At 37.6% G+C, this 22,771-nt stretch overlaps 1 protein-coding gene across 4 annotated transcripts in view; it reads right to left on the bottom strand.

Annotated features, from left to right (window-relative positions):
- Window positions 1-858: 858 nt before the first annotated feature.
- Window positions 859-22,771, bottom strand: part of LOC108231025 (flocculation protein FLO11) — a 41,714-nt gene continuing 19,801 nt past the window's right edge. For all 4 annotated transcript variants that reach the window (XM_017407817.3, XM_017407821.3, XM_037979624.1 and 1 more), the window contains exon 4: window positions 859-1,846. In XM_017407817.3, coding sequence (XP_017263306.1) covers window positions 1,657-1,846 — 190 coding nt within the window. In that variant the 3' untranslated portion in view covers window positions 859-1,656. The remainder of the gene's footprint in view (window positions 1,847-22,771) is intronic.

The raw sequence follows: 22,771 nt of genomic DNA, 5'->3' as shown, positions 1-22,771 counted from the left end.
TTCCCAAAGCTTCTGAGGTTTACTTTCATTTAAAAACTCAAAACTTGGTGAATTTTTGAAGCAGTTTGGTGGCTTCTTTCTACATGTATGTTGAATTTTGGAGCGATGAAACAAACAGGATTTCTGCCCAGAAGATAGGCAGTCATAATTTATGTAGAGTCAAAAGCTTTTGCAGATTTGATTTGTTTTGCTGTATTGCTGTTTGATTAAAAGTACTTGCTCAGGTTTTGTCATCTGAGAACTGAGCAGTTTCACTGTTTTCCATAGAAAAAAATGCTTTTGGATTTTTGTTTTGTGTGAAATTATTTTGGGTTTTTGTTTCCCTATTTGATAAAACCTTTACAATTTTAACTACTGGTTTGATAACTGATGTTATAAAGTCTTAAGTTTGACATTTGGTCATCAACACTTTTTTCGTTTGAAGCCATAACTAACCCTTGTTTGAACCAAAGGTTTGAGCTGTAGAATAACCTTATTAGACTAATATATGTCCCTTAAAGGCAACTAGCTTTAATTTTTAGAAGTACTCTGTGATCAGAAGGAGTGAATCTAGCTAATGAGACCACATAACCCTCAGACAGAAGCACTGACTTTCATGAGAGAAGTTGATGCTCTTTGTATGAGAGACTACTGAAGCCAAAGATATTTTAAAGTCAGTACTTAGCAGCAATTTTAATATTTTTATACACTGTCATAGAAAAGCTATGTCATGTTGGGGTCTCCAAATCATTTAGCTTCATTTGCATTAATTTGATTTTTGCTATTAAAAGTACTAAACTCTTGAGAAAATTTGATTTTTGCTGAAAATAAAAACAATGTTGAAGCTAAATGACAACACACACCAGGCAGCTGTGGTAAAATACTTTTATAGAGCAATAATCCATATCTGAAATAAAGCATCCAAGCAGAATAGCTCTGATATGTACAGAACTCAATCAACCATTTTCCCCTTTTTCACACAATGCTCTTCGTGTAAATATGTCTATTTGTTTGTGTGTGTGTGTGAGTGTGTGTGTGCAGTATGTACATGTAGACACACATAGTGGTTTCATCAGTTACAATATAGTAAAACATTTTAGTGGGGTCATTATAATTCTTTTTATTTTAATTGTCTTAAGATAGAAAAGCTGGTGTTCTGACCCTCATTAGTTCGTTAATGGGGATCAATTACTTCCTGTATCTTTCTCTCTTTGTTCATAAATTCAATGAATTTAACCTTTAAAAATATGCTCTATCTTATCTGCTGCCTTCCCTCTCATTCTGTGTCCCCGGACACTATATATTGTCTTTATATCTCCTAATTGCTTTGTAACCATGAGTTATAACATCGACTAAACTTTTTGCTTTCGCTCGAATTCAGCACTTTTACTCCTCTGCACCTGCATCAAATCTGTAAGTGCTGAAGAGGCATTTAAAAACAACAGTAACAACATGTGCAGCCTTGTTAAACCTTTTCTCATCAACTCCAACAGAAGCAGGTAGAAAAAACAAAACAAAACATAACCTTTGTCACTCTCTCTCCTCCTACAGTTTAATATTTGCATTTTAATCCTTTTTTCGAACAAAATCCAAAAAGCCAAGCGATGCCATCTTTTTAAATGAGCATGTGAAGTGCATGACAGTATCAAAATGTCTCTTTCTCCATCCCCCTGATGCTCAGAGGAACCAGAAGCATTTCTTGCGGTTCTTCTTAGCGGTGGCAGGGGGCCGCACCAGCTGCGGAGAGTCTTGTTGGTGCGGCGTTGCAGCCTGGGGGGTGGGAGTCTGTGGCGGGCCCTCTGGGGGGTCCCCCACCTTCCACGTGCGCACCACCTGACCTTCTTGTAGACGAAAGTCGTGCTCAACGCTAGACAGAGAGAAGGAGAAACAATGCAGCACACGATCAGGTATCTGGCCATAAATACAACTTGACATATAATCATAAAACCTCCCACTTTGCTTTGATTAAACTCCAAAAGACTCATTTTTGTTTAATATTACTTATTCAGAGGTTTTCAATGTCTCATTCCTTAATATGGACATTTAAGAGAGTGCACCCAAACATACTAAATGAGTGGTGGCTCCAAGATTGAGTCAAGGACTCTTGGTTAAAAGTTTTCTCTTTTTTTAATTCTGCTTCAAATCTTCTTACATCACTGAGCTGAAACTCATTGTACAGATTCATAAAGATGAGGTTATAATACTCTGAAAGAAAAAGGCTGCTTTCACATTGACTTTTCTTTTTTTTTTTTTAATATTTTCCTATGATAGATTCATCAATCAATAACAGAAGCCTGCTTAAATATTGTTGAATTAAAATAAAAAAAATCAAAAGCATTTGCACTGTGAATTATTCATTAATCAGTCAAAGAAATCCTAACCCATTTATTTTTATTCCATATTAGCATAACGTTTTTTTTTTTTTTGCCAAGGTCCTGCATCAGTGATGGAAAAAATCAGACAGCTGCATCGTTTTCTTTGGCAGAGCTTAAAATTTTTCAGAGGAGGGTTAAGGTCTGGATTTTGTGGAGGACCCAATGCATGAAATTAATATCCCATAACAGCTGAAAAAAATCTTTCACAGTTCAAGGCCAACAAATACTGCCATCCATATCCTGATGTATGCCAGTGCCATCAGGGAAGAAAATATATTTATTCATTCAGCTGATCTAAGTTACATAACATCCTCTAATCATTGGGGCAGCAGGGTCTTAGCATAGTGTGGATCATTTTATCTTCATATAGGATCTTTTCTTATGAAGAGTCTTCATCAGATTTGTTTATAACAGTCTTTTTTATTAGATTTTATGTGAATGGCAGATATTACATTTTATAGTAGAACTGTGGTTCCTCTCCCAAATTAGAGACAGCATGAGCATCTTTAAATGTGTACCTATGGTGCTTCTTTGCTTGCATCCTGAATCATTTGTAGTGCACTGATTATTACAGGATATCAGTTTGTGTATAGTGTAATAGTTATGCATTTAATGACATGTCTATCTATCTATCTATCTATCTATCTATCTATCTATCTATCTATCTGTCTATCTATCTATCTATCTATCTATCTATCTATCTATCTATCTATCTATCTATCTATCTATCTATCTATCTATCTATCTATCTATCTATCTATCTATCTATCTATCTATCTATCTAAATAGTGTATTAATGAACAGCTGTGTGTATATAAGTGTGATTTGGTTTGATGGTTTGAAAGTTCTTATATATGAAGACTCTTTACACAGTCATTTAGGCTGCAGAAGGGCTTAGTCCCCAAAATGTCACATTAAATAAATCCTTTATGGGAGTTTTTTTTATTTGTTTGTTTGTTTGGGTCTTTCTCCACCTCCTTATGTGCTCATCACTTTAGGACAGGATAAGTCTGGACTCATCAGTGCACAGGATGGTTTTTTATTTCTCTAGAGTCAAAGGCTTGTTTTTCCTGGCAAACCCTTTTTTTTCTGGTTAGCCTCATGAACTGGGCTTCATGGCTGTTTAGTCACAGTACTTTAGGGTCTCTTTGCAGTTTCTGCAATATTACAATAAGTTCAACTAAATATAGGTGATCTTAAATCATTCAAGACTTTTCCCAGATGCAGTCCTATAGGCGTGTTTTCATTTTGGGAGTCAAATTATGGTACGATGAGTTGAAAACTGAGAAAGCAGCATTTGGGTTTAATAAAATCAAGTCTAAGTTAATTATGGGTTATAATGTGAAGTGATTTATATGTGATGATTGTAAAGTCTTTAAGATCAGTGAAAATATTTACTTAGTTGTTTTTTTTCCTGTCTTGAGGATTTCTGTGGGACTTTTGAGTTGGCTTTGGCTTTACACCACTCCTTTTTCAGTTGTTTTATATTATGTTGTCAATGTAAGTGTTATTTTTAATCGAAAATGTAAACAAATAGAACAGATTTCTCCATTTATTAATTCATTCAGTTCTTATTTAGGAATTATGGTTCAACAATTTTTTTTTCAGTTTTGGTTTGTTCGCTTGCTGTAAACCAGTAGTTTGCCCTCCTACATGGCTGCTTTAAACAATCAAAAACTAGTCATTGAATCAGTTACAGTTCATTTTTACCCACCATGATGCTCTTAACTACAGTATATGCCAAGCTAAATGTCAAGTATTTCTTTTGTGAGAAACAAAAAAAAAAGAAAAGAAAAAAAACAAGGGATGATGAATCTCACATCTGGCATCTTCCAGAAGAACATAATGGAGCCTTTGACAAAGTAAATCAAGTGCAGAAATGCTGAGTATCACAAAAAAATGTTGCAGCAGCAGAGATTCCAGGGTTGCAGTTGATACAGACACCAAAGGAAAAGTCAGCAAGGCTTATTGCCAGTCACATGACAGCACAGCTCAGGGGCTTCACAGGCAAAATTAGATGATGAACCTCTGTGGAAGTTATAGGTAAAGGTAAGCAATAATAAAAGAATGAATCTGCAATACAGGAATATAGGGAAAATCTTTGCTTGCTGACTTCGTTTTGTCAGCAGTTACGCATTATAGTAAGCATTTCCCCTCATTAGCTTATTCTTCTCCCACTTTTCTTTTCTATTCTTTTTGCTTTGCTGCTATTTTTTGCTTATTATGCAGTGGCCTAGTTAGCTGGTGTTTCTCATCATCACAGCACAGATGCTGAAAATAAAGAGGACTCCCTCGGTGATGATACGAGGGGAGAAATGTTGCAGAGGAAGCAACAAGGACTGAGATCAGCAGCAGCAGGGTCTGGAGTTGTTTTTTTTTTTCCAGGCAAGAACAGAGAGGACTCTCACATTCATATCCATCTGGTTTCACAACTCGCACCCCCTCAGTCAATCAAGCACTTCACCCTGGATGCCCACTGTTATTCTTATGCATAACAAACCAAATGAAACTTCAAATTCCAGACAGCAGCGCAGTGCGGGCAGTGGATGTGGACAGAGTAAACACTACGGGAAAAAAAAGGAAAAATGTGAGTGGGTACAAAGAGCAGAAGAGAGGATTTCTTCGCTCCATAATATTTACTGCAGGAAAAAAAAAGCCACTTCTACTAAACTTCTGTGTGGCAGCTGCTTCAGAGTGTGAAAAAAAAAACAAAAAAACAACCAACCCTCCATAGCTGCGTAAAATGAGGCCCTGGTCTGTGGGAAAGTAAGTCATAAAAGTTGTCTTTGGTGTTTCCACTGCAATGAAATGGATAGAAGAAATAAAATATACCACTCCCTCATCTTCACTGCCTCTCTATTAGTGCCACCATACAGCTCAGCACCCTGAAGATCCCTCTGTGACTCCTCTGTTCCCTCTCTGAGAAAAATAAATCGCTTCAGACCCCAGTTCTGCGTGATCAATGCTCCGGGACACCATGGGGAGCTGGACACCCTCAGCTCAAACTATCTACACACTAAGTTCACAAACAGTGGCATTCAGGGAAGCTGTGAACCTAACACGACTCTTCCCACTGCTCATTTTTCATTCTCCGGACACATTTCTGTGTTTATTTAAGGTTCTGCCCTAAGGCAAAAACAGATGTGATTTGTGTCACCTAAAACTTATTTAAATATAGGCTTCAGTATTTTACATTTCATCTGACTTTTTCTCTTCCATGGACACCCTTTACAAATTCAAGAAAAAGCTCTTTGTAATGTCACAGACTCCTCAAATTCCTCTTATGGGCTGTTTAATCTGCTGCCCTCAGGTAGAAGACATTACTTCACCAAATAATGAGCAGCGACAATGTGCAACAGCCTCATTGTTCAGGTGATAAAACTGCTAAAGTCTCTACAGCTTGAACATTATAGAAATATCTGTGAAATACTTCTAATATTCAACAGTATTGTTTTTAATGTTACTGATCATTTAACAGTTTTAAACTCAAGTTTGTTGACTATTTTTCTGACATTTTCTGACATGTAATCATAACATCTACAGTTAGGGATACTTTATGACTTTGCCAAGTCTTCTCTCTGCATTGTTCTGTTTTGTTGTTCTTTGTCAAATTCTTTTTGCACTCACTCCCTCTCAGTGAAGTGCAACTTTGTTCCCACCGTCTTTTACAAACAGTTGAAATAATAGTTTTTAAAACTGAGCTTAACCTGATTTGAAGAGACCTTTTTTTCTTTTTAAACTAGCAGGAACTACACAAATTCCCAATTAAGTGAATAAAGGTAATATAAATGATTTAAAAAAAAACTTCCCCCAGATGCTAGATGCTTTGCAAAATGCTGTGCTTCATAAAGGTGTTTTTTTTTTTTTTTATCAAACTAAGAAAGATTGTCTAATTATGTTCAGGACTCCTTTGTTTATCAGCTTCTTTTACTATTTTGCAGTTTTCCAGGATGTCCCCACCTCCAACCAAGCTGTTAGTTTGGCAAACAAATTATAATTTAATATTTGTGCCTAATTCTTTGGATATAAGTACATATTTGTTCATTTCAAATTAAATGCACTGAAGCACAGGGATAAATGAACAATATTTGAATGGTTTTAATGAACCAAACACTTCCACACTGCACAGTATGGCATAAAGATGCATTCATTTGAAACTTGCTGTGTTAATGCCATCAAGTCAGAGAGGGAAATGTGTCCAACTTACCAGACTTCAGATAAGTTAAAGTAGATTCTCAGACATCCAGGTCATGGCAAATATTAAAGCAAAGAAAAAGTGATTGGACTCTTGTTGTTCGAAGACATTTCAAAGTCTTAGATCAGACTTCAAGGCTTGTTGTTCATAATGTTTCAACCTTAGAAAATAAAATTACTTCAAGTTATCAAAGCACTTCTGTCATATACTGTACCGGTTGGGATCAGGAAAACTCTTATTGGCAAGAGTCAGAAGTCATGATTTTAGCAAAAATATATATTTATACAACTCTTTCACATTATTATATGTCATACAGTTAGTTGGTTTAGTTAATCAGAAAACTATAGTACATCATAGCTTCCTTGTTGATTTTCGGCAATAAGCTCTCCAGGTTATGGTTAGAAATCAACAAAATGGTTAGGGTTAGAAAGAGATCATCCTTAGGGTGAACATTTATTCTTTGTTTTATGCCTTTAAAACATTCACATAATGCATTTTGGCAATTTGCATGGAAAGTTATAGACCTAGGTGTGAGATGACTAAGCCAGCCATCACGTCGCCGTACTGCTCAGATCTGAGACTTACAACAATGAAATATTTTGCACACAAACAACTGAAATCAAAACTTATCAACCAAAGAACATACTTTTAAAATATATTTTGCTTTTTGCCCAACAGTACCTCAATTTAACTGCAGCAGTTCTGATGACAGACTATCAGAAGGAAGATCAAAGTGACTCCAAAGTCAACTTGCATTAACCAGTGTTGATTTTTCTTGCTGTTCGAGTCAGCGTGTATCATTTATTCTTACAGAGTGTCCTTACCTCGCACACATTATTCTATCCTAAGAGATTTGCTGTACAAATCTCCTGCGTTGCAGTCATTTAGCTTGGGAGAGAGCGACCTTGCACAAGAGCGCTACCCCCGCGCATCTCTAAATGGGACTAAATCAGCAGATTTGTTGTGCCCACCTAATGAATTCCAAGGTTGTTCATTTCAAAAAATTAAATGTGAGTTAGCAAGAAAATCAGCATCAATATTTGAAATAAATAACTTCATTCTTTGTCAATATTCTTGCTACTTTCACTGCTGGCTCTTAGTCATGCGAGATTTGTCGCACCTTTTGTAAATAAAAATGTCAGGTACAGTCAAGACTAAAATGGGCTAAATTTGGCATGCTGAAAACAATATTTTAAAATTGCATTTTAAGCAGAGAGACCAGACAAGACCTCATCTCTTTTTTATCCGTCCATCCATGAAACATTCATTCTTCTGTGCCAGCAGGAGATCATCATTTCTCCCCCATCTCTTCTTCTCCGAGATGAGACTTTCAGCAGAAATATAGTAGTACAAAGGCAATCAACATAAAAATATATTTGTAATGTTCTCTCATGGTGTATAGGCTGAATATCCTTGGGGGAAAAAAAAAACAGCTTTTCATTTCTACAGGAATTACATGAGCTGTCAGGCTCAGTTAAGATCCATATGATGAGCTGCCACACCCATAAATGTGTGCATATGCTAACACACAACATAGTAAGACTGTACAGATTGCAATCTCAGACCCCACTGACATCCCGACAAACACTGTAACTCCCCTATCGCAGCTGAGATAAACTGGCTGTGCCACCCTCCTGTTTTTGATTTAAAATAGTCGCACCAGCAAATCTTGGCTTTTTAAAATAGTTTTCAAGGTTGCATTGTCATTGAATTTACCTTGTATTCTCCCATAAAGTGTTACATTAGCCAATCAGGGGTTAGTTTTATGACCTCACCCATTTTACTGAACCCCACTCAATGCTTTTCCTCAAAAAACTGATCCATGTTGTGACTTAAAGTGAAGTCTGTGGACCGTGGTGTCAACATGTGGCTGCATCACCTTATCTGCACAAGCTCTTATGCAAGGATCCTGTTTAAATGAATCACCTCATTGTCCAGCAATGTCATGCCAAATGTACTGTCCTACAATCTTTCTCAGCTCAGTGTCTCTCCAACATCTGTCAGTGGAGCACCAGCTTCCTGACAGGCAGGAAACAGCAGGTGTGTCACAAAGACATGGAATTGTAGAGGATTTCGTCACATCCATAACATAACCAACCATCAAAGTCCAAGGCAGGCAAGATCCAAACCAAAGTCTTTCATTTATCTCACAGTGACCCAATGCCAAAGTAACAGAAATCCAAGCTACAAAAATCCAAATGAATGCTCCAAGAAAATACAAACAACAGGAACAATGCACTGACAACAAGCTAATGAAAAGCAAATAGAACCAGATATTATATACTGAAGAACAACTGAAGAACAACAGTTGAGTGGCTATGAGCAAAAAGAAAACAAGTGGACAGTACAGAGCAAACAAAGGAAAAGGCTCTACCAAATAAAACAGTAAAGCAAAACTAGCAGAATTAAAAGCAAAGAAATTGTGAAAGACTAAACACAGAACAAGAATAATCAGATACAAAAGCACAAAGCTACTCATATAGTGACAATTGCACACAAGATAAAGACCTATCGACAAGGCTATGCTAAGGGAAATCACTTTTGACTCAACAGTCCTTCAGGCATTGGTACTCCACAAGGGTGTGTATGCTCCCCACCCGTCTTTATTACTGAAACCAACTCCAAGGAACCACCTGTCGAAATTTGTTGAAACTTAACTTTTTAGACTAAATTGTGTAAGCTTTGAAGCTTTATGGGACATGCATGTCGAAAGACCTAAAAAGGGAATATACTGTCAACTTCTGGATGTGCTTTTTGAGATAATAGAAGCATAGCAAATAACAGGAGCTGTTAAAGCCCCTCTTCACACTGGATGAGGACCTTACTACACTCTCTATGACCTACACGACTTACAGTATTAGAACTTGACAGGACTGGGGCAAATTTGGAAAACTTGCTTCAGTGTGAAAACAGTCATGACACTGCTATTCTCTTACTCACCAAATAGGTTTTTTCCTGTTACTTTCTACATACCCAAGATGCTCTGGTCTTTATACCCACTCTGCCGCAAGTCTCTCAGATTGTGGCAAGCTGCAGCTATGGGTACCACATCTCAGCTTGATTGTTTCCATGATCTTGTCACCTGGCCAGTATGTCCAGTTCTGCTTCAAAATCTTGATAATCAAGCTTGTATGTGCTGCCATCATTGTCACCACACTTCACTGCCATCCCCATGATAAACCACTATGACCTTACTATATGAGTTTTGTTCATTCTCAAAACCATTATGGACCTATCACTGTCTGGCACATGTAGTGGGCAGTGTGCTACAATGTCCATATGCACCTGAAGGCCTCACCAAGACCATGCAAAGAACATCTGTGTTTTGGCATATATTTTCACATTGTAGCAGGGTTTTCATCTAGTATGAAGAGGATCTAAGACTTATACAAACTGCAACATACAATAAAGACACTGAAGGAAATGATTTAACTTTCCATGCCCCCTCTCAAGGAATAGCCCAACTAAAGAAACATAAAGCAGACAGGGAAAAATCCTCACCGACAAGCTTAAACCTTTACAACTATTTTGTTCTTGTAGGTGCTACAGACCCCAGAATTGTAGAACCACCAGACACAGAAGCAGCAACATTCTCCCTCACCAGCTTCAATGGCTGACCATCATACTTTACAACCAATAACATATGATGACAGTCCTAAAATGAAATATGATTCATAAATACATGCAGTAATTATGATGTGATCCCAAGGAATTGTGTTATATCTAAAGATCAAAAGAAATTAAGGCATGACCTTAAGTATGGCATCCAGTGAACATAACCAAGTTTTGTTGAACTGCCATCAGTCTCGGTGTGCCCACAGAGTTATCAGAGAAACTAAGATATCAGTAATTTCCAAACCTCGATTTATCAAGCTCAAAGGACTCTGGAAGAAATCTAATTAAACATCTGAAGATAAAAAAGGCTTCACAAACAAGATAGTGGACTCAGGCGAGAAGCGAAAAAGATGATATCTACAGACTGAGAACAGCTCAATTGAAAAACACTGTGAGAACAAGCAAAAAAATAAATAAAAACACTATAAACACAGCTAAAACCTCAGGGACACATCATTGCGTGATTTATGCCATCAATACTTAGTTTTTGACAATACAATTTACACCAAACATAGCAGGCTGAAAGTATAAGTGCATATCATCATTGTTCAGATGAAATTACAATGCAGCCCCACTTAGCATAAGACAGAACAATACTGAAACAGTCTATGCTTGTACACAATGTGACTTTGTCAAGGTCAGAATATTTGGCTTCATTATAAAGAGTTGAAGATCTTGGCAGCAATTCAGAGTAAACAACAAAAAAAGAAAAACTGTTCTGGATGAGTATGCTTGAGCGTTCATCCCGTCTCTGCTTTTTTAAAACTGCGCCATGATGAATGTCTAATATTTTGATTTTTAGATGTATGCAACCTAATTAGTGACCTCTAGCACTTTCTGCAGTGTCTCATTTTTTAAAGAACCAACACACAAGCCATTCCCTGTGGGAAAAAGAGATGAATCTGACTTTGGTGTATTTCTCCCACTGATGTGCATGAATTAATAACACAAAGTCTCATTTGGTGAAACGACCAGGTGAAGAAACTGAAAGATCTCAGATCAAAGAAAAAATCCTCTACATCAAATAGCTTTGTAAATTTAGAGCAATTGAGGTTAAAAGTGATAAGTAAAGAAGTAAAAGCAGATGTAGGCCAGAAGCTTACAGCCACGTCAAAGTACCGGTACCTGCTCCTGCCTCTAACACTCAGGGCTTTGTCTGCTCAGGAGAGCACATTGCACCCAAGGAAGGTGCTGTACAAAGTGTATAAATGAGACAAAATTGTATACAACGAACCAGCAGCCAGAGGGGAGCCTGGCAGTCGTGAGCATCCAGGGAGTGTTCTGCGGAGAAAAAAAGTCTGTTTGCTGTGAATTCACACTCATTACTTGTTTACTTTTAGAGGTGGCTGAGCATGCATGCTGCTATCATCTAACTGTTGCTGTCAGGAACTGCTGTGAACATTTGATTATTCAATGTGGCATTATACAGGAAACAGTAGATGAGATGTAGACCTATGCCAGCACATCCTGAACCTCCTGAGTAGCTGGGGGGGAGCGTAGGGTAGAAACAAATTTTTCTTCTGCTCGGTACAACTTACTATGGCTCTACTCAGTTTTAACACGGGGTACTTCCTCCCACTTTATTTTTTCCTGCAGATGGTACCGTTGCAGGTTCCAACTTTTAAAGCACTGCCTCCTAAAATTATGTGTCTAGAGACCAAACAGATTTGATGCATCTAGAGAAACTGTTGTAAAAGAACTGCATCAGTTTTAACAAGTCAAAAATTCATTTTAAGTGTTTGGGGAAGGGAGTAACAATTGTTGGGGAGTAACAATCAATGAATGTCCAAGAGAGCAGTTTGTCTTCTGCTGGACCTAAGACTTTCTACACTCTTTGTTGTTTCCAAACCTCACTTTTACATTTACTCATTGCTTGGTTTAAGCACCTAAATCTACTTCATTGATTAGGGCTTTCACCTAGCTAAAGAACTATAAAAAGGCAAAAAAAGAAGAAAAAAAACCAACAACAACAACAACACAAATGTCAGGTCCAGAAAGGCAACTTGCTTCAGATAAAAAAAAACAATTAGATATTACTAATATATATTCGGGCTTCATTAGTAAATCCTTCACACGTCTTCAGTTTGCCTATACAGCACTGTTTCTGGACTGCTGAGCAGCAAACTTTGACCAAGGATGGTTAACAGTCCCAGCTGCTGCGAGCCACAAGCTGCAAAACACGTCATTTCAATTTAGTTGTGCTCAGTGTAAGTCTGAACAGCTTTAGCGTCTAGGAGCAGTTAAACTGAAATCAGTGTAGATTTGTGTTGAGCTGAGGGCTGTTAATGAGAAAATTGGTCCAAAATTTACTGTTCAGCCTCTCGGGGCTGTTAGCGGGCCAAATTTAGTGCAGCATATGTGATGAGGTGTGCTTACCCAGTCTGTCCTAACATTCAAGCCAGGATTTTCCTTCAGCACCCGCCCACAATCGATATTCATCCAGAGCTCAGCAGTGATGCAAACAAAAGCCCTACACGGCTTTCCTGTTTATTGCAAAAGTCGGTCCATTATTTGTCTCAATATTACAAAGACAAAGCAACAGTGCAGTGAGTCAGCTGAAGTGAATAAAAAGGCTAAACGTGATGGCTGGTTGCACACAATACTACTTTATCCTCGGCACCACTGAGGTATTGAGTGACAGCTGCTGGAGCGGAAGGCTCTGATGGATGAGAGGCTGTTCAGGAGATTTGACAGAGAGAGGTGTGACAGCATGATGGCAGTTCGCCACCTGAAAAAATAACTAAGTTAGCTTCTATCTATTCCTGTTTTTTTCACGTCCATTCATCCACACAGTCTAACGCATTAGGACTGTCTTCATGAGACTGTTGAAAAGTTTTCTCAAGGGGTACTCAAGAGTCACATTCAGAACGGCATGACACTTTCGGCCACAAGGGGTGCAGAGGTCTACTTATGTTAGATGATGACTTCGTTCTCCTCTGTGGGGCACAAGTTGGGCCGTTTTTTGACTAAATAAATAACATGCTAGAAATAGTTAAATCTCAAGACTTCAAAATAGATGTAAAGAGAAAATAAAATCTATCTGAGGAAGCCTGTTTTGTCATCTTTTGCACTGTATAATAGCTTTGCCTGAAAATAATATTATAGTAATATATTCGTGGTTATTTTTAGTTGTTATAACAATTATAATTAGAAGAAATGTCCATCACTTTTGACCCTTTGGTTATCTGAACTGAGCAAATGTTTTATATTTAATGCTGTTGTCCATGCAGCTTTAGTTGGTGTTTTATTTCTTTAGGGGCTTTTCATTTTACCTTTAACGTTTTGGGATTTGAGTTGCTCTGCCTTTGGCTGTCATTTACCTTCGATGTCCTCAGAAAACCTTATCTTGACATCAGGCTGTCATGTCACCACCCGTTCTCTATTTGTCATCCGCTCCACTACATCCACTTGCTCAGTCTCATCCCCGTATTTATACTGCTTCCAGTCACTTCCTTATCAGATCTTCAGTTGATCTGCTGCCATTTTTTGTTATTATTTGTCAGATTTGTTTTCTCCCTGCTTTATTTGTTTCTTTGTCCGCTCAAGTTTAGTTCACAGATTCCCTGCTTCTGCAGTGCTTTGAATTAGTTAAAAATAAACATTTTCTTTATTATTATTGTTGTTGTTTCTGTCATATGCATGCCTCCTGTTTACTTAGTCACTTTTTTTCTGTGTATTTAGCGCAGATGGTGACAAGAAATAAGATGGCAGCACAGAAAGGAGGTTAGCGTAGATAGGTCAACAAACTTTAGGTCTAATCATCTAATCTTTACACTGTAAAACATGTCACTGTTTAGAGAAAGTATAATTGCAAGCTTTGTTTTTTAAAGAAAAATTTTGTCATTCCACACTAATGAAAACTTATGTTATTTGTCAATGCTATACAGAACTATTTAGTGCATCACTCTTCTCTATGCATATCCTCACACAAGGGGATGCATCAGAGGCCATATAGAGCTCAGTCTTGACACTTGGACACACGGTCTGGGAGAGCAGGGGAAAAAACCATTAGCCTTTAGATTAGTGAATGGCCACTCTGCACTGCACTCCTGTTCCAAGCCACCGCTGACCTATGACTGTTCTTTAATCTCGAAAGCTTGTTCATTATTGGAACAGTGAAAATTAAAGCTCTCACAGAGAAAATGAATTTGCTACTTAACACTTCGGTCCACAGATTGCGGAGACAAGAGACCTTTTTAGTTGTTCGTGTAGGAGGACTTATTTGGAAGGGTGGAACCAAAAAAATAAAATAAAATTTAGCAGCCATAAATGTTAAATTTCAACTTGTCACATTATATGTTTCAGAGCTGGAAAAGCACTTGGCTCTTGTTCCACAGAGATTACACTAAAATGCTGCAAAGATGTCTCCTTTTTTCCTCATTTCATGCTCGTTTCATGCTGTACACAAGGAGGTGTAAAAGTTTATTCTAGTTACATAGCATGTTTAATCTAAAAATGAAAGCCAGTGAGCCCTGCAATTTAAAACTCTCAATAAAGCATTAGAAAGAGATTTATTATCCCTAATAATCTCAATGATCATTGCTTTCGGTCATTGCTGGTACAGTGAGATGGAGGATACTAATATAAGTGGAAGAACTTTCAGGTTCGCAATCAGCATTTAATATCTCATCTATTGATTATTTCTGATAATGACAGAGGTGCAGTGCCAAACAGGAGATGATTGAGAGAGGATGAGCTCTATGGATCTAATTTAGCTGTGAATATGATTTCAGCATAATTAGTATTTATGTGACACATCATCCACATTAGGCACTGCTTTCCTGTTCCACACACCACTCTTGAACTCGCTCTCCCCTCCCTGTTTAAAAGACAAGGCACAGTGGTGATGGGAACCATCTGGCGCTCGCTGCTGGCACGAGTTCGGCTCAGTGATTATTGCCAAACAGCGTGAACAAGGGTTTTCACTCTCCCTCGTTCCTTGGTGTGTCTCCCTCTTCTTCTGTTTCGCACCCAGGCCTATATCTGTCATTTTCTCGCATAAACAAACTCACAAGTGAATGGATACACATTTGTAAGGACATATCACAATTTAATGGTTTCACATTGCCGGTGAATGGTCGGATGCAAACAGCTAACATTACAAACTGCTGAGGGTTGTATTTCTTTTCTTTTTTTTTTTGCTGTCAGTGATGCAAGGAAAAAAATGTATGAACCAAATAATCCCTTCATTTCGTTTTTCTTGTTTTCTTGCTGTGAAAATCTAATGCTCCTGCTGGCTGAGCCTTTCTTCTCCGTAGTTTCATATGAATGAGAGTGATGCCTACAGTGTGTTTCCTCCCTCTCCCTGGTGAGACGCCTGTTGCTCGACGGCTCAGCCCTGTAGTAAAGATGGATTACTGCAGAAGAATTGCGTGCCCTGCCCTTTACACGTTTCACACAAACCACTTCTCCATTATCAGCTTCATCCACGGGAAGCAGTGCATGTGTACACACACACACCCACACACAAAGGAACTGAAACACTTTAATCCATACAGGTCTGAACGCTCTGACAGGGTTGTTAGCAAAAGGTCAGAGTCACAAATCTGACAGATCTGTTTTTAGAGAGACAAACGCCTCTCGTATCAAGTTAAACTGAACACAACAGCAAATATTTTGCCTCTATTTGTCTTACCATCAGTTCGTATTTATCTCTGTCTCTCTGGGTATTTTTCTGCAAAGATGAACAATAACGAAGATATCAGCTTTATAGTCACATTGATTTCTTGTCAGTTAAGAACCAGATTAGGAAGCCTTTATTGATAAGAATAGTAAAAAAAAAAATTGATCTAGCATTCTTTGAAAAAATGCATATCACCCACTGACCTTCAGGCCAGAAGACTAAGATCATTTTATGTTAAGAAAAAATAAAAATTGGAGCTGTTTTGGTCAAACTTTGTAAATGACATTTTGCATGATCTCCTGCAAAATCGCAAGATGTCACGCTCAGATTATGTTTTTTAAATGACTCTCAGCTACTGCCAGACCAAATTTTTACTTGACATTTGTACATTTGAATGAAATATTGCCATTTTTGTGTTAAAGGTCAGCTGGCTGTTGCAGCCATCTTAAATTGTGGTGACTCCAAAAGTTAATCAGTTCTAGATGTATATCCAATTATGAGTTTTATTAAAATTGGTCCAGTGGTTCATGAGATATTGTGGTAACAGACAGACACACAGACACAAAATCCAGGCTGACAAATCTCTGCATTGAGTAATTGCACAAATAACTAATAATACCTAATACCCGCCTGAATGGGATCTAAGAATTGTATTATGTCCTTCTTATCATCTATACACACTTTTTGCTGGGTCAGAGTAGTGTTGAAGTCGCAGTGTTTAAGTGTTTTCATTTGCATTCTAAGATCTGCAAGAATTTCATCCAGTAATGACAAAACTGGGGTCTTACAGTTTTGTGCAATATATTCACAAAATGTTTTGCTGACTCACTTTGTGCTTTGGAATGTACACCAATCAGCCACAACATTAAACACTGGCAGGTAAAAGTTAGTAACTTGGCTCATTTTTGTTGCAATGCAATGTTCTCCTGGGAAATCCTGCCTTCTGGCGTTCACGGGAACGTTTCTTTGACAGACACTGCAAAGAATTACAACCCTTTCCTGCCAACGGCACATCCCTAATGAAGCTGAGATCTATTTTGGAAGCACATGAACTATATTTTTTAAAAAAAATCATATCTTTTTTGTTTTGTTCAGTTTAGTTTTGTGAGAATTAGTAAACAACACCTGAAAACATTCCTGTTTTGTGCAATTGGACAGATCTACACTTTTTTAAGATGCTTAAACTGGCTGTACCAAAAACGAAAGACAGTTCAAACATACTGGGAGAGTCTTCCAGGCAAGCCCTAATGTTTTTCTAACTCTCACTGAAAGGTTTTTAATTCTAGACATGAATTAACCTTAACCTTTAAATAGCCATTTCTGGCACTTTTTGCAGGTCATTTACAAACATTATAAGCTGTTCACGTCTCTCTTTGTGCCATTAAGATGTCATGACAAACGATTGGGTTCAGAAGAAAAGGGCAACGTCCATCCTTTCACAAAATGTTATGTCATGCCAAAACACAAGACAAACAGTAAGGTCACAAAAACATGATTTGGAGTATCTGCATTTATAAGGACCCTAGTTGTGAATTAGGAGCATTTGCAAGTTAAAGTTTAAAACCTAATAAGTGGAATTTGTTGCAAATGATGGGGGGGGGGGGTGAACTAAGTTGCCCTGGATAACAAAAGTGAACAACACCTCCAACCTACAAATAGAGACTTTTATGTAAAACCAAAGAAACCTTCACAACAATTCAACAAAATGTGATGAAACTGTATTCTTATATCTAGTTCTTTGCATTTCCAAGCACATAAAATTTAAAGAAAAAAGCCATAAACTCAAAGCAGCAATCTAAAAATTAGAAATGGTGACATTTTCATGAATTGCAAAAATATGTTGACAACATTAACAGAAATAAAAGGCTATAGCTTTCGTAATGTTGCCAATTGTTCTATAAACTATGCTTTTGAATATGTGAATCATTTAGCAATATGAAAAAATAAATCAAGACACAGAGCTGAGAAGGAACTTAAAGATCCTTAAAGAACTTTAGGGACCAATCGTTTGCTTGAACTTTTGCATTTCTACAGACTGGATACAGAATTGGATGCAGTATTTTTCAAAACAGACACAGAAACACTGCTGTACTGACACCAAACTTAGACCTACATCATTAAATGCTGAAAAGTCGAATAGAGGCATTATTTCCACAGATATTAGGCTGCCAAGTTTTACAAAGCTATTTCATCACTCAGATAAATCTCTTTAACACGTACAGCTTCTGCCAATGTGAAACTGTACCGCCTCAAGTTTATTACCCGCTGCCAATGGCAAAAGGTGATAATGCTTTTGCCTCTGTGCGTTTGTGTGCAAGTGTTCATTTGTCTGTAGCATTAGCAAAATATTTCATGACGCACTGGACAGATTTTAAGGAAATTTTCAGAAAGTAATCATTGGATGTACGTCTACAACTGATTAGAGTTTGGAGTCAACCTAATTCAAGATGGCCCCCACAGCTAATAAAACTGAGCTATCAGGAAAATAGCTATACCAAGTCAATTTTACAGATACTAAGCTAAATTTGGTGTGGTAGTAGCTGAGAGCCATCCTTTCAGTTCTTGTGAGATCTTACAGCATTGCATGAGGTCATGCATAATGTCTCTTACAACCAAAAGGTTTTAACTCTACTCTTTCCCAGCATAATATGATTCTAGTTTAAATCTCTGGCATGAAAGATGGTGTGCGGTATTGCTTTATTTATTTATTTTAAAGAATTACACTTCTGGAACAGGAGAAACGTACTGAAAGTAGAAACAAACTCAAGTATCAATCCAATCATGTTAGTATCAATATGATACAAAACCAACATTGGTATCATATCTTGGTATAGATTCTCACTCATTCCAAAGAAAAAAAAATCACCAACAAAGCAACTGGACTTCTGTTTTGTAGCTGAAGATGAGTTCTAGCTTTAAACTGCATGATGTTGGTATGGATAATACCAATATTTGGATCAATCCAGGTGCCCTACTTCAGTGCCATAAAAGTCAAATGAAATGCAACATGACTGCTTAGACTGAGATCACTCTGAAAAACACTGGCTATGTATCTGATTTTGTACCACATATGAAAAAGACGTGGGTTGCAATTGAATAAATCAGATTTGTCCCATTCAGACTGTCACAAAAATCAGATATGGGTTATATATATATATGCTCATAAATGTCAATATGCATGACCTCGTGCAACATTGTGAGATCTTGCAAGAACTGAGAGAATGACTGTCAGCTACTACCAATGTGACTCAATCACATATGGGTCACATGTGGGCAAAAATCGGATTTGGGCCACTTTTGCCTGTGGTGTGAATGTATTGTTTGTTTTCCATCCTTGCGTCTTCCCACAGAAGGATGTTTCGTCACTCTCCTGTATTTTCTGTTTTTTATATTTTTTTAATTTTTCATTCTCTCCAGTCAGGATGTTTTATCGTGTTATGATAATAGCAGATAAATGTCAATGTTTAATGGAAGACTGGAGGCTAGGTTAAGGTTCAGAAAAATCCTGAACACATGAGTTCATCTATGAATGTGAATGTCTGAATCTGAATGTGCTCAAGCTGAGACACACAACAAATTTCTCCTCATTTGAATACTTTTTTTTGTTTAGATCTTGGTAAACTCTTCAAAAACATGTCAGGTACTGGTTCATTTACCTGTGAATGATACACCAAAGCTGTGAGAAACTACAAAAAGAAACTTTCCTTCTCCCTTGCTCCTTTATGGCGCTCCTTTGACCCATTTTTCCTTGCTGCTCCTACACGGCGCCTAAAGCTGCCAGTTTGCGCCACTTCTCCTCATCTCCGTTTAGCTGTGAAATGTATTTCTATTCACAGCGGTGAAAAATGGAGAAGAGTGATGGGGAAGTGGAGGAAGTGACACAAGCAATCCTAATGGAAAAATCACCTCTTTCAGATGTCTGTAAAATTGCATATTCCTCCGGATTAAACCAGAACAACAAGGAGCTGTCAGTGGCTACAGGACGGTCTTAGAACCATGTGGAGAATACTCGAATTGAACTGCCTATGCCCTTCTGGGCCACATAAGAAAGGTGATTCAGGGCCGATGAAAGGAAGTGTAAGCCCAAGCTGAGAGGTAGTACTCTGGAAATGGGAAGCAGACAGAAGCATATTATAGAGGGCAGGAGTGGTACGTGAGGCCTCCATGCTCAACGTCCCACAGCTCTTAACACTGACTTGAGTGACAGTGGAGACATTGTGCATTATTCCTTTCAGGTTCTCCACTTTAGAAGAGTCTGTTCTCTTTCTCCACATTCCCGTGTTTAGCTTTTCACAGGCTGACAGATGCACAAAAGGCCACATGCTGTTTAGAAAATGTTTAACCAGTTCAGAAGAAAAATGACTGTTTCACACAGACAATAACGTAGATGAGATGACTGCCCTGCTCAGACTGCAGGGACAAAAATCACTTAAACCTATAGGACTAGACAACTGAGAATAGTAAGCCATGAGAAATCTGATTTAAAATATGGTTAGTAAAGATATGAAATATTTAGAATTGGGGCTTTAAGTAAATAAAGTTAGAAAAAAAACAACTTTCAAGATAAAAATGGAAAGGTGCTTCACATTAAAATAACATAAAAGACAAAGGATAAAACAAATCAAGACAAAATTAAAAATAATAATAAAATGATCTAAAATCCAATCAAGTAAATAAAAATGCTGCTCATGTGTAAGTTTAGAAAAAAAGTTCAGCTTTTTATTAACTAAATCTATTGAGTCCACAGATGAAAGAGGACAGAGCTTTTCAGTGTTGGAGCAATGGCTGCAAATTCAGCTTTAGTTTTTAGCCTTGAGTTACAGACAGATAAAAGTCCCTGATCAGTCGACCTCAGGGTCATGGTGGTGTCACGAGGCTGTAAAAGTTTGGAAATGTATGAAGGTGCATCACCATGCAGAGCCTTAAAAGACCAGACCAGAATCTTGACCTGAGTTCTGTGTTAAACAGGAAGCCAGTGCAGAGAGATTTGCAAAGATGTGATTTGAAAGCACTTGGAGGACCAGGTTAGAAGTTTAGCAGCTGCATTTTGGATGAGTTGCAGACAATCCAAGGAAGTTTAACTGACGAAAGTCAATGCAGAATAAAATAAAACCATCAATGGCCACCTCCATCTCAACATTAGAAATTATAGCACTTTGTTTAATGATATTTCCTCACTGAAAAAATAAACCCAACACTTTTGATATATTGGTCAAATGACAGATTACTATCAAAAGTCACCTCCAGGTTTTAATGGTGTGTTTATTGAAAATGGAAAGGGAAAACCAGGTTTCAAATAATCTGAGGGACCAAGCTATTCAGAACATAAAAAAGAACCTCCGTTTTTTTCCATTTTCCACATGATCTGTGGTCTGAACTGCACTCATTTTCAAACATAGGCTGTTCCAAAGATTAGAGGTCTGTCACCTCTGTTTTTATCAGGGATTACTTCCAAAAGTAATCAGCTATCCAAATGAGAGGCAACAACGGCATGAATTACTGTCTCAAAGTCACCTATTGGAACTTTACTAAAAAGCTTGTCTCAAAAACGGAGCTGTTCCGCTGTTCAAGTGTAAACACACAGTCAAAAAATGTCAAGGTTTCTGGCAGGAGTGACAACAAAAATGTAATGCACTGTCAAAACCATTTAGGAAATTAGATTGTTCATATTGAATGAGATCTGTTTAGTTTTTGTTTAGGTTAAGAAAGGTTTCACCAATGATATTTGTACTTTGATATAACAATTCAGTAAAACTTGATTAGCAGTGTGACGGTGAGCTGGAATGGACAAATAGATCCAACAATCATCAGCCAAACAGTGAAAGGTGATGACGTGCATTCTGAAGATGGACCCTAACTAAAGCATGGGCCTAAAATGGAGCCCTGAGCTTCCACACAATTAAGAGGGATCACAGCTGAGGAATACTTCCCTAGCTAAACAGAGAATCGCCTATCTGATAAATAGATAGTGAAACCATTTAAGTGCTGTACCTTTAACGCCAACGTACGAGTCCAGACTTCTGTGTGTGAATGTGTGGATGAATGGGTGAATGACTGAATGTGGTGTAAAGTGCTTTGGGGTCCTTGGACTAGATAAAGTGTTGTAAAAATGCAAGCCATTTACAATTTGCCATTGAAAACGAATCTGGACTCACATCTAGTGTTTTAAAACCAGACTGAAACTTTACAGAAACACCATTTAAATCAACGAAGGCCTGAAGCTTTTTCTGAAACTTTAAGTGTTTAGAATAAAGATCAAACTTGTGCACCCCACAAACTGAACAATGTAGTAATGAAGCTGCCAGTGAAAATACAAATCTTCATTTTAAAGATATATAACATCATATTCAAACTCTTTTCAAGAAAAAAAGAAAGTCAGCAAAGATTTTTCTTTTCTCTGTTGTCCATGCCAACCATATTCCGCTCACACCTTTGGTTCATTTTAAATGTACAATAAAACTAAAGAACATGCATGTTTTAGAACTCAAGGAAGAAGCTGGTGTAACCAGAAAATATTCACCCAGGCAAGAGAAGAACATGCAAACTGCACACAGAAAATGATCCCAGCTGAGATTTGGTTTGAGATTTGAATCGTGTGACCTTACAATCAGGTAGATTAGGTTGATCAGATCACAATCAGGGTTTTATGAATTTAAATTGGCTAAATAGATAAAAATAAAACTGTACCTGAATTGAATGAGCAATTAGACAGATTGAGATTTGCTTATGATTCAATCCAAAGAGTAGGCTGTCTCTGATGAGCAGCATTACAAATCTAATTCTTATTCACTCTCAAGACACAACAAATTTAATTGCTGTCACGTTAAAAGGAGAAATTAGTTTCACTACAGCACAATTCTGCTATTTGCACCTTATATTTGCATATATTTTATTGATATATTCAGCCCCTTCTCATGCAAGGGCGCGTGTGAGATACACACATGGTTTCCTTTGAAATTTGGTGCTCAGACAGACAAATTGCAG

The sequence above is a fragment of the Kryptolebias marmoratus genome, linkage group LG14, assembly GCF_001649575.2.
Source record: "Kryptolebias marmoratus isolate JLee-2015 linkage group LG14, ASM164957v2, whole genome shotgun sequence".
NCBI classification, from domain to species: Eukaryota; Metazoa; Chordata; class Actinopteri; order Cyprinodontiformes; family Rivulidae; genus Kryptolebias; species Kryptolebias marmoratus.
Note: the sequence above shows the minus strand (reverse complement) of the source record. Positions and strands in the feature narration are given on the sequence as shown.